Source organism: Labrus bergylta, chromosome 15 (assembly GCF_963930695.1).
Source record: "Labrus bergylta chromosome 15, fLabBer1.1, whole genome shotgun sequence".
Lineage (NCBI taxonomy): Eukaryota > Metazoa > Chordata > Actinopteri > Labriformes > Labridae > Labrus > Labrus bergylta.
Genome location: NC_089209.1, coordinates 12,901,024 through 12,914,357, shown reverse-complemented (window position 1 = coordinate 12,914,357; position 13,334 = coordinate 12,901,024). Strand labels below are relative to the sequence as shown.

Here is a 13,334-nt window from a genome sequence, read left to right as displayed (position 1 = left end):
TAAGTGAGGGACACAGCTTTTGGTCTCTGAAGCATTATTGTTTCCATGTGTTGTCAGATAAGCCAAATCTTCGCCTCAAATTCCTTGTACTTCATTTATGTGAACAACCATCAGCTGCACTAAAAGCCCTGGAAACTGTACATCGCTCCGAGAGGCTCTATCATTGTCAGACAATAGCCACTGGTGTAGAGATTGGATTGGACTAAAGAGGGTAGCCTTTGGGGTTGAGGACCCTGTCACAGGTTGTCCTTCCTTCAACTGGGTTTGGTAGTGACTCAACTGAACTGCCAAACAGGAGGACTCGAAAAGATCTGCAGATTTAGAGATTCCCTACTGGACCTCAGCTTTTGTCAAAGTAGCTCTGATCTTTATGCCTGCAAAAGCGTGCAACACATCTACCATTGTAAGTACCATACAATAATGATTTATTTCTTAACCGAATGTAAAAAAAAAAAAAGGTCAGCTGTTAAAGGTCAGCACGTTTTAGGCAGATATAATTACCATAAAATCAAGGTTAGGCTGACTTTTGAAGCTGGGAAGGTACATCACAGGTCGGACAGATTAACCTGATTATGTAACTCTTTTGTGAGTCCTGTGTTTTATGATGGGAGCGATAGCACATGCGCAAAATTGTGTAAGGGTCCCTGAATAACTACTTTGTGTCAAACGAATAACAAGGTGAACTAGACATTTGTTAGTGAATTAAGATGTTACATGTCAACTGGGAATTTGTTCTTGCAATGTGTCCTTTCAGCTGACTCATTTTTTAGCTCCATTTACCACCAACGCCTCCTCTCCTAGTGTGCCTCTACTTAATGTTTGCCTGTTTTACCTTTAAAATCTACGTCCATGTCTTTCACTTCACCATGCTCCTTAATTGAAAAAGTCTTTGTCTCTGCTGCTTCATTATTAAGTTTTTACTCATTCTAATTAGAGACTGTGTCATCTGTGTTTACAGGCAAAGGGGATGCTGTTAGGGGTTTGTCTCCTGATAGGGTCTATTTTGTAGAGAAATGAGGTCCTTTATGCACAGTCCTGTTTTTCTCATGTTTTTGTGTTCCCAATGGCAGGTGTCTCATTACACTGAAACTTCTCAGCCCACATGGGTATGGATGAATAAATGCATGTAATCGCTGGTATTTTCGGACAGCTTGCTCTTGGTAGTCCTCACAAAAATAATGTAACGATCTTATGTTTGGGTATGGCGCCCTTACGCTTCTATTTTAGGGAAAAGGCACTTTGTTTTTTGTTCAGTCTATGATCATAGAAAACAGTCGGAAATTTTTAGATGTATTTTGGTGCTGTGTGTGGTTGGGTATCTGCCTTTGACATGAGTCACTCTGCACTTCATATGACCGCTTAGCTTATGAATGAGAGCGACAACCCCCTCTCCAACCCCCGGTCCCCTGACAAAAGATGGGCAAACAGCTGTTGCCTGGAAACCAAAACTGGTTACCATACTGCTACTGCTTTGAATCTCCCTCTTCTTTCCTGCTTCTTCTCAAAATGTTCTGTATTGTAGGCATATTGTTTGTCTATACGACATCGAATAGTAGAAATATAATACATATTTACATAAATACATAACTTTGAGGTAAAATACTATACAGTATTTTGATGACCATACATTTTACCGACTATTAATTATTGAGACTTTTAAAACCTTTTTGCAATTAAATTATCACATTTAGTGCCTAAAATTAACAAGTTGCATTCTTCAGATTTGTTAAAACTTCATTTTCAGATGAATCACATCTTTCCTCAACCACAAATAAAAGTGCTCTGAGAGAAAAATAGATAATTCAGTTCAAAAGAAGAAAGACTTTCACACACACATACAGTAACTTATCAGTTGAACGTGACTCCTTGTTTGAAAAAAAGCAAAACTCTTTGCTTCACAAGTCACATTGTATCTGTTTTTCATGTCTGAAACATTAATGATAAGAATAACAATGTTGTTTTAGTGATCACAGGTAAATAACATTTTCAAAAATAAAGATAAGGCATGACTTAATCAATCAAAAAGGATGACTCAAGAGATGTGAACATACAATGGGTTTCCAAAGATTTGATTTATAACAGGAGCACTAAGAGTGTCAATCAGGTAAACATTATGTTTGTTCCTACATGAACACAGAGAAGAACATGTGTTGGGCTACTCTGTACTGCACTGCAGTGTGTTTCCAAGATAACTGATTTCATTGAGATTACGGAGCAAGATCTTTGTCTGCACGCTGGGAGACAACTTGTCCTTTACAACACTTCCACACGCACTGTACGCACTGTACATGGATCTGAGGTTGTAATAATATCATCCTCAAAGTAAGATCATGTTTTTGAATAGTGTGAAGGCAGAGCTGTTAACCCTTTCCTGTAGCACATTAGTCAGCCAGTGAGTGAATAGTAAATGGATTTAAGCTTATATAGCGCTTTTCTAGTCTTCTGACTACTCAAAGTGTTTTTACACCACATGTCCAGTCACCCAATCACACACTGATGGCAGAGGTTGCTAGACCCTCAGAAGTAACTCATCCCATTCATACGCATTCATACTCCGCCTATGAAGCAGCGGGATTTGGCGATCAAACCCTCGACCTTTCGGCTGAGAGACGACTGCCGACTGAGCCACAGCCGCCCCTCATGTACTGCGCAGACAGTTTGTACTTTTGTCTGACTTGAATTCTTGCTCCTAGTTGGGCTTTAGCATAAACAGTGTTATTAAAACACAGCTTCCATTATCAATACACCAATGAGTGGTTGAATGTTGAAAATGGAATCACAATATAACACACCATTCAATAATAGTCCATATAAAAAGTTACTCCATAAAACGGTGCAACTTGGTCATTTTTTTGTTTCAGACCATTTGTTAAAGGTAGCTGACTATAACTGTGGTTCTCACCTGGTTTAGCCACACGACCCACCCACTAACAACTCCTGTTGAAAAATCGGGACCCTAATTTCGGATATTTCTTACTCTTTCTATAGTAAGAAAATAGATAATTTTAGGGCTTTTTGTCCAATCAAATTGGGATGGGATGTGGGATAGGCCTACATGATACTTTATGCTACCTTTACTTTATTATGCCGTCTCATTTATAGTTTTGATGCTAGAAATCAATGAATAGAGTATTTGGCACTAATTGAGACATCAACTTTTAATTTAATTGTGTTAGTTTTTGAAGATGATGAACAGCCCTTCCCACTGATACTCGACAGTAACTCGATATTCGAGCAAAATCAGCAGCCTATAGGCCAAAGTGTATAGGTATAGGGTCTTAAGGTGTAACCTTTGCTCCCAATATAAACAATGTTCGAATAAGGTATAAGCTACCTTTGACATCATGTATTAACTTCTGCATAGGTTTCTCAACAGGTTGAGATCATCATTTATTATGATAACTTATGAGGAGACGGTGCTGGAGAGATTAGCGTGCAAGAAGCTGTAGTTTCATTTTTTCGGTGAAGCGCCGAAAAGGGCAGGTGGAACCATCCCTCTCTCTCTCTCTCTCTCTCTCTCTCTCTCTCTCTCCCCGTGACGTCAGGCGCATTTAAAGCTCTCCTCGCTTGTCTTCAATCGGCCTCTCTCCTCCTCCTGCACCTTCCTCACATGCACCTTCCTCACCGAGCTGAACACCGGCCAATGCTTCACACCATCCCTGCCCTGAGCGTGTGTCCCATGCGTGGGAAGCACAACAAAATCAAGGGCTTTACTTGAGAGGGTCAACAGGAGTGAGAAAAAGGGGGTATACCTACATCCTTTTTACTTTGACTTCGACTTCTTCCCTTCAGTCGAGGGGCTGATTTCTGCGCACATCTGAGCTGAGCACGTTTCGTCACCGAGGTATGTATCATCAACTTTTCGTGTCTGAAAAGAACAGCCGAAAAAAAACATTTATTTATGTTTTTAACAAATTTCCCCGTGGGATTAATTAAGTTATTTTGATTCTGATGTCTGTTCCAAATAATTTAAAACTTAAAAAAAGTTGTCTGTCAAATTGATAGTTAGGCTATAAGGTTTAACTTAGTGTCAATTATGTATTCATAGTTGGTTAGAAACAGTTATTGCTTGAATAGTTGTTACACACAACGATCAAACCTAAAGACTTTATAAAATTATTTCAAATCACTTGTCAATGATGGTCATCTATTAAAGTCTTAATACTCGATTTTATTTTGTGTTTTTAAGTACCTGGTTTTCTATACATAGGGTTGCTCTGTTTTCAGCACCATGGACAGCAACTGTAACTAAATGCTGTTGTTGATGCTGCATCTAATGTACTTCAACTCGATAACTTTTTATTTAAAGAATAGGGCAAGCTAAATATCTCATTGAAATCTGCCATGGTGATGGTGTTGGACAGTAAAGTTGACGTCTAACAGACAGCTGTGGTTATGGTTAAAACGTTTTCATTCAAAGTTGAATGGATCATGTGTGTCCGATGACAATAAGACTTTTGTTTGAGATATTCTATGTAAATTAATTTTAGATCAATTTAGGGCTTCCTTGCATGAAACTCAAATATTTATTTCCCTTTTTATTAAGCATGGAGCAGCCCCAAATCTATGAATAAATCCATCATCCATCAGACTGTATCTCTGCTGTGCACCTCAAATTCTCAAATTAACAGTGAGCTATGCAGACGATTCATCCAACAGACTTTATGAAAATCTGCATTTTTAGGACTTTCAATTTATTTTGATGTTCTACAAAAGATTTTCTGCCTCATTATGATTTAATTTGACTTTAAGTTTTTGGCCTTTAATATATATATATATATATATTGCATATTATTTTGAAAGCAAACACAGTGCAGAGTGACATTAAGCAAGACAACCAAACATTACCAACTCATTAGGAATCGTTGAAGATAGAGTTTGCCTTCACACATCATTAACAACGCAATCTTCTGTTGTTGGCCACAGGACAAAAGTACCGAGTGGAGCTATGAACGAGTCGCTGGTGGTGAACGACTCCTCTGCAACTCCTTCGCCAGGAGAAGCTCTCTCATGGATGGAGGCAGAGTTTCCAGACCAGAACAGCAGCCTGGAGTTCTCCACCGCTCCATTAGATTTCACCATCAACCCTTGGGACATCATGCTCTGTATGTCCGGCACCGTCATTGCCTGTGAAAACGCCATAGTGGTAGCAATCATCTTCTACACTCCCACACTAAGGACTCCCATGTTTGTGCTGATTGGGAGTCTTGCCACAGCGGACCTGCTGGCCGGCATGGGATTAATCCTGAACTTTGTGTTCCAGTATGTGATCTCCTCTGAGACTATCAGCCTTATCACTGTGGGCTTCTTGGTGGCCTCCTTTACAGCGTCCATCAGCAGCCTTTTAGCCATCACAGTGGACCGTTACTTCTCCCTCTACAATGCCCTGACTTACTTCTCAGAGAAGACGCTGCAGTACGTACACCTGATGTTGCTAGGGACCTGGGGGGTGTCTTTGTTCCTGGGTTTGCTGCCGGTGCTTGGCTGGAACTGCTTGGATGAGCCTTCATCCTGTAGCATTGTCCGACCCTTAACCCGGAGCAATCTCACGCTACTCGCCACCTCCTTCTTTGCTATCTTCATTCTAATGCTAACCCTCTACTTCAAGATTTGTAAGATTGTGTGCCACCACGCCCACCAGATCGCTCTCCAACAGCACTTTTTTGCTACATCCCATTACGTAGCAACTAAAAAAGGGGTTTCCACCTTGGCTATCATCTTGGGAACATTTGGTGCCAGCTGGCTGCCATTTGCCATCTACTGCCTGGTCGGCGAGAAGGAGTATCCATCGGTGTACACTTATGCTACTCTCCTGCCAGCCACCTACAACTCTATGATCAACCCTATCATTTACGCCTACAGAAACGCAGAGATCCAGCGCTCCCTCTACATGCTTTTATGTGGCTGCTTTCAGTCTAATAAGGCCTACAGGTCCAGGTCGCCTAGTGAGGTCTAAATGAGATGTGAATGTGTGCTAGTTTGTGAGAAAAGAAAGAGCAAAAAAGACAATTCATCCAGTGACCATTGACAATCTGCTTTCAACTGATGGTGTGATGCTACAAATGTGTCTCTCATGCATACTGTATCTGCACTTTACTAATGTCTCAACACAAGCTAGGAGGAGATTATTTGGGAAAAAATGCTGTGAACAACAAACTTCTGTGAAAAAGACAAAACAAAACCTGTGAATGTACTTTAAATGAGAAAAAAAGGAATGGAAAATACTTGCACTTTAGTCTGTGTTTTTTTGAAATGCCAAAGCAGTATTGTAAAGCTCTCATAGTGTTTAAAAAAGAATTTCTGAACTTGTGAGTCACCATTTGCCATTTTTTTCTATTTTGTATGGTATTGTCTTTGATGTACAATTTATACAAGAAGAATAAAAGATTGAAATCTATCAGTGGCTGCGCCGTGTTTCTTATAGTTACATGTTTCTCTCAAAGGAATTCTTATATCACCTCATTTCCAATTCCACCTCCACAGCGCCGGTTGATCTATTTCAGGAGACTAATGGCATATGGAGAGTGAAAGTGCGACAGGGGTCCTTCTCCAGGAAAAAAAGCTTAAAATTACACCTAGACACATTTGAATGTTGTTTGCACAATATGTTGGTAATGTTTCAGAGAGAGAGAGAGAGAGAGAGAGAGAGAGAGAGAGAGAGAGAGAGAGAGAGAGAGAGAGAGAGAGAGCACAAACGTGTGAAGCCATGTGATCAAGTTGTGTGCCCTTACGGTTTTTATTACCAACCCCCACAGGTGTAAAATAACCTAATATACACCCAACTACTAAATCAAGCAAGCATTTCTGTTTTGCAATTTATTATATTGATCAATTATTGATATTGGCATGTGGTTGCATTGATAAGATTAAAATTCTCTATTGCTTAAGCAGAGAAAGAAAAAAAAGTTTGCCTTATCTCTCTTTGTCTCTTCAGCATCAACAATTATGATTAAAGGGTGAAGTGGCCACAGGCACGTGTATGTTTGTGTGACACGAGAGACGACAATAATAAGTCTGTCTGCTCTGTCAAGACTGAACGCATGAGCCTGGCAGCCTCAGCGGCAACAAACACAGCAGTTTATCTACCAGGCTGTTTAAACAGATCGTAACGGAGGTAATCAGAGTATTACACTGGAACAAGAGAACTGTTGTCAACCGAGAAACATAGAGAGGTACTGAGATACACAGACAGGTATTTTCTTCTTGTAAAAGTTATCAGACCCCAGCCTGTTATTGCTTTTAGAAGACATCAGCACACCATCGAAAATATAATATCTTCTATCTTGTGATAGTTCTATCCCGTTTCAGTAGGAAATACCTCACAACATGGCAGTTAGTAACTCTTGAAGTTACATTTCATGAAGACTTTAAGCATCATTTTAAATCTGTTTCCATATAGAAATAAGTTTACTTGAGCTTTTGTCTCTTGTTGTAATAACTTTTCTACTCCCTTGCAAACTGCCTTCTAATTGTGTTCCCACACACAACCTCATATTACCTGTGATTCATATTTGACATATTTGCAACACCCAGCTTGAAGTATGAAACATTTTATCAACTGGGTTAATCCTTATTTTTCAAACTGCCTAAATAATCCCTCATTGTTTCATTAGCATGGTCATATAATAACTGAAAAATGAAATCAAATATTGAATTGAGTTCTCAGGTCAAACTCACATGGCAGTCAAATGTATTGTTAATGGAGATTCTACAAGCTGTAAAGAATAAAGGTTTGTTTGGAAACAAGACACGATACGATATAATATGATATGGTACATCTCAGAAGGATATGATAAGGTAGAATGGTACAATATGATATGTTAAGGTACGTCATGATGTGATACAGTACAATATAGTTTGATACAGTAAGATAAGTTTTGATACAGTGCGTTATGGTTTGATAATGTTTAATATGATAAGATACGAATGCAAAGGAGTTTATTTGTCTTCAAAATCAGTACTTAAATGACCAAAGTACACTAAATCAGCTTAAAATGCTTGTGCATGTTATTTTCTATGACCAGTAATACGTGTGAGTTTCAGGAGGGCTCTCTTCACAATGACTTCAAACTGGATTTTTTTTTTATAACTCCTGATTTTTCTACGTTGGGCAGCTCATTCCCATTCACGTCTCAATAAACAGCTCTCTCACAGCAGCCATACAGGGCTCACTGCACTTGCTCCTCATGTGGACTATCACCATAATAATCTCCAATTTGAAAGCTGCGAACCCCACAATTTGGTTTAGAGCCGTTACAAATTGGGGGAAAGGTGAGGGAGGCAGGAGGCCACTAATGGACTGCACACGGAGGCCGGTGAAAGCAAAAGATGTTTGTTCAAGGTGTTTTTTTCTTCACCTCAACAGATGTTGCTTTTGGTCACTCCGGAAAGCAGACAACCACCACCTGTTAGTGCACAGGGCTCTCAGAGTCAGCCTGTGGCAAGAGGTTACAAAATAAAGTCACACTTTTGATGAGGGCTGGAGTTAACTTCTTGTAGGTATAAATGTACAATTAAATGATAAATATGTCTCTTTAAGTTGAGATCAATCAAGGTTGGTAAAAAATAGTTTATTTTTCCTTTTTGAGAGTTTTACTTGATAAAAATTGGTTAAATCACAGCGTAACATTTCATTTTCTTTGTTGTTGAAGCCAATTATTTGACTCAATCAAGCAATGCCCTTCAGATTTTTACACTCAGTGATCAGAAACAAAGGAAACCCAGCCTCTATAATAAAAGAACACATCTCATCAAAGTGTTACTTCACCACTGTGAAGTACAGAACAAAACAAAAAAACGTGACTGAAAGATTTTGAGTTTGGTTGCATACACTAAAGGTACACTGTTAATTCTCCTTTTATGCAAAAGTAGGCCTTGGAGCACACAGCTTATCAAATATTCACTGTCTATATGTCTCACTAAATAGGCACAGTGTTTTCAACAAAAATAATCTCACTTTGTAAAGGTCAGTTCTTGACCTCATTGGCAGAAGTTGGCAGACAACAATAATCCCTAGGTAGAATCCAGCTCTTGATCATGTTACATACTGTCATGGAGGTATAGCTGTTCAAATTTAAATTCTTTTCAATGTACTTTTAAAGTCTTCTTCTATACTTGCAGTATTCAAAGATGGTCTCCACATTTTTTTTTCTTCAACTTGGAAGCTAAAATTGAGAAATATCCTTATATCACCTGCAGTATTGTTTATGGGCAACAAGAACAAGCTGTGAAAAGAAGGCTGACCAACTGTCTTGTTTAACGAGGATATGGCCAAACCTTTGAGAAAACAACTGCCAAATTAAATCTAAAGGAGATACAGAGTAACATTCACGTTCATCTGGAATTGAGTTTCTGGCAATCGGAGGAATGTAAATGCTAATTTCACTCTCCTTTTGACTCTGCTTTTGGTCTCCACCAGTGACATATTGTACTCTTTAGCTGCAACATGCTCCATGATGTCACCAGCTGGCATTTTAGCTGATGACTGCCTTCTTTCGCTCAAAACAATGCAACATTAGCTCTGAGATCGACCCAAAGTAATGAGTTGAAAGATTCTAAAACACTTTAGAAGCTCACATTTTGTTTATCTGCCGGATTTGCAATACAACAGAAACACGTTTCTTGGGTCACTTGATCCATTTTTAATCCAGTGTTACTTTAAATACTTTCCCTCATTTTGCACTTTAAAGGTTTCTTTAGCTAGTTTATGTATTATTGTATAAAGACTCTAAAATGATTCCATTGCAGAAATTGTGGTAGTGTTGTTTGGTGACCTATACCCTGGACTAAGAAGCTGAATCTGTATACCTGGGCTATTGCAGAGGTTAATGTAACAACAGTTGCAAACAACATTTGCCAGGTATGCCTTCACTTTGATATTACATCCACTAGACTGGACAGGGGCTGGTAGCACTGCTTGAATTATGTAATGCTTGATCAGGGCAGACCTGGGCAGCTCTCCAGGCAATTACCAAAGTACACAGTCGAATGATTTCCTCATTAATACCATTAATTACAGTGGTGTAGCAAATGCTTTCGATAGAAACATTACTATTACTCAGTTAGCCATTAGTTCGATGGAAAAGACTTTCATGTTATTGATTGCATAATCACACAAATTGCTGGTTGTTGCTTCCCTCCTGGGTTGGTTTCATATTCACGGGAAGGCCGGGGTCGCAGGAATGTTTGAATGATATGAGACAAAAAAGGCTTTCAAAAAAATCAATACCAGCGTTCATTTTTGATTGTGCCCCCCATGGAGAAAGCAGACGTTTCCACACACAAACTTTCAACATAGAATGACACACAAACAAAGACAAAGACACACAGGTTTTTATCTCTTGGATAAGCAGAGACCAGCAAGCATTGGCAACATAAAATCTGCTTTGCAATAAAAAGCTGTACAGCCTTGTTCCCTCTGCATGTGGCCTGTTCAAACACTGAGTGTGGGTGGGTGTGTGTGTGAGTGTGTGAGTGTATGTCTGTCTGTGTGCACGTGTTGGCACAGGACTGTACTGTATGAGTGTGCTTGTTAGTAGTCTGGTACCTACCAGGATTTGTCATGGGTAATTTACCAGATTGTGACAGGGTGTGGAGTGCATGTACTGACCTTATACTGTCTGTATTGTGTACTGTACAGTATATGCTGCCTGCATGCTTTGTGAAGTTGTATGAGTTGTGTGTGTGTGTGTGTGTGTGTGTGTGTGTGTGTGTGTGTGTGTGTGTGTGTGGGTGTGTGTGGGTGTGTGTGTGTGTGTGTGGGTGTGTGTGTGTGTGTGTGTGTGTATAAGTAAGAGAGAGCCAGAACAACCCCTTAAGCAGGACCAAGGACATTGACTTCTCTCCTCCTGGTTTCTCAGAAAAACATTGCATGAACATACATAGTGTGGCTGAGGGTACATTTTTAAGGTACAATGAGCTTAAGCTTTGAAGTTTAAACTTAGCTCCTCCACAAATGATATTTACTTCTTGAGTTACACAACACATGAAAAGGGAGTAATGACCCATCCCAAGAACACGTGTTAAGGGATGATAAATATGAAGTAACTCTTGGGTCATGATCAAATCGCTTGTGCATGGGATGCTATCCATAGACACTGTATGGTGTGTTTCAGTGCATAGTCCTAAATGAATATGCATTACATGGATGCATCAGTAAATAAGGCACCACATCTTTGCAGTTTCAAATGATCACCCACCAGGAACATTTTTTTGTATTCCAAATAAGGCTGAAGAGATTTCCGTGCTTCCGTTCTCCGCTGCTCTGTAGATCAAAGGCATTATGTCTCAAAAGCTGCAGTTGTTGTTTATAATGATAATTAACTGCATAATCGTACAGCTGTCTCTGGCTTAACATAATCATTTGTACAGCAGCTAGCTTGGACTAATTCAGCTGTTTACTCCACAAAACATTTTTTTTAAATGTGAACCAAAAAACATGCCATGGGAATAATGTTGCCTGTTTTGTTAGAATGAACACTTTATGTAACAGTTTCACTTTGATGTCATCCGTGCTTTTATTGCTGTTTTAAATAAACTGAGGTCTGCAGATTGTATATTCTTTATTTGTGCACGCCTGATGACACAGATGATTGAAACCAAGTCAAATAGGTAAAAACCCAATAATAAAGCTTTGCACAGTCAGAACTTGAACTGGTTTAATTGCAGGATAGATTTCAAAGTCTCAGTATTACTGTAAGTACAAGCGCATGTATCGGATAAATGCAGCTAGCACAATTCCTTCCATGATGCACGATAAGACATAGCTGGAAATATTTACAGTCATTTAAGATTGACGCATACACTGGATTTGGATGATGTGAGGCTTTATGATAAACTTTGAAATAATAAACAATAATCCCATTTTAACAACAATACTTGACCTATCAGCCCTGGAGAGCATTATGATTCAGAGTATTTTATCTTTAAATTTGTTATTAATGTGCAAAAGGGGGAAAGAATGAAAGTCTTTTGCCATACTGTAGGTTTTTGTAATTGGCTGTGTTACTTACACATAAAAAATGAAAAGAGGCCTTGGGATTCCACTCTATAAGAAAGAATGTCAGGTACCAAGCAAAATGGATTTTTGGAGCAATCTCTTATTAAGCCTGATTTTTCACAATGAGGTCAAATTGACCACAATATTATATCAGTAATTCAATCATGCCGTGGGAGAAGATGGGTTAAGAATGATTTTTGAACAAGTTATTTATTACACCTAAGGCAAGGAGGTAAAAATACCAAAATGACATTTATTATTACTTAACCAAAACAAGTCACAGTGACCTGAAGAGCGTTATACAGTGAGATAAAGTTAAATGGATCTGTAGTTCAGTTCAGTAGCATAGCTTAATGTGACTGCAGCTGGTTCACATATAGTCTATTAATTCCATTACTCCCACACTCATTCAGCATAATTACCTGCAATCAGCTCACACAGTTGTACTCTCCATGCCCTCACACTCAACGCACCTTCCTGCCCCAGTCTGCATGTTAAGAGTGAGGTGTAAACTTCCCGACCTGACAGTTTAACCTTTAAGAGGCTCTTCTGCTTCAAATCATCTCTCTGACACCCATCACATCACCCCTCCATGTTCCCATCTACTTGACTCTGCTCTCATGTTCCTTTCAAAAGTAACCTCCTATTTAGTTATAAAGAGATGTGTCCCCACTTTGACTACTATCACGATGACTAATACAGAAATGAGGTGTGTAGAGGGTGAAGTCAGCCATGTCAAGTCTGAGGACTCAGGAATATAACTTGCGTTTTTTATCTGTGCATGATGACTGAAGTCCTGACTTTAAAGGTGCACTATGTAGATTTGGTAGTGAAATTTAAAGTTGGAGAAGTGAAACAATTCGCTATATTGAACTGAACTGAATACACAAACTTTATTCAAAGCATAAGTTGGGGACACTGGAACACTGTTTGGTGCGAAAAAAAAAAAAAGCTACAGTGTTACGTGGGACCACATTTTCCTCTGAGGACAGTTTCTGTATAGAGTTATGAACATAAACCACAGGATATGTACACTTCTCCAACTTTCAAATTTCTCAACCAAAACTCCATAGTGCACCTTTAAGCACAGTTTCAAGAAACTTTGACACGTCATTCAGGAAGAGGTTGATGCATTAAATGTAATTACAAACATTTATTAAGGGACTACATCTTTCTGAAAATGTGCTAAAATTTCTGTTCTCATACTTAGGATTAGTTTTAATTGAAGAGCCTGTAGTATTATTTTAGTATTTAGTATACTGGTGATAATGCTACACTTAGTTAGATATGACTATAACTTTCATTAAAATAACAGATGACATCACAATACTTGTAC

General features: G+C 38.9%; 1 protein-coding gene across 1 annotated transcript; it reads left to right on the top strand.

The window, feature by feature from the left end:
• Positions 1–3,587: 3,587 nt before the first annotated feature.
• LOC109983272 (G-protein coupled receptor 6) lies at positions 3,588–6,397 on the top strand. Its single transcript, XM_020632896.2, has 2 exons — positions 3,588–3,844; positions 4,927–6,397. The coding sequence occupies exon 2, from the start codon at positions 4,949–4,951 to the stop codon at positions 5,954–5,956; it is 1,008 nt and encodes a 335-aa protein (XP_020488552.1). The 5' UTR covers positions 3,588–3,844; positions 4,927–4,948; the 3' UTR covers positions 5,957–6,397.
• The last annotated feature ends 6,937 nt before the right edge of the window (positions 6,398–13,334 follow it).

Bases quoted from the DNA above. Each gene is read 5' to 3' on its own strand.
- LOC109983272 (XM_020632896.2), top strand. From the start codon at position 4,949: ATGAACGAGTCGCTGGTGGTGAACGACTCCTCTGCAACTCCTTCGCCA.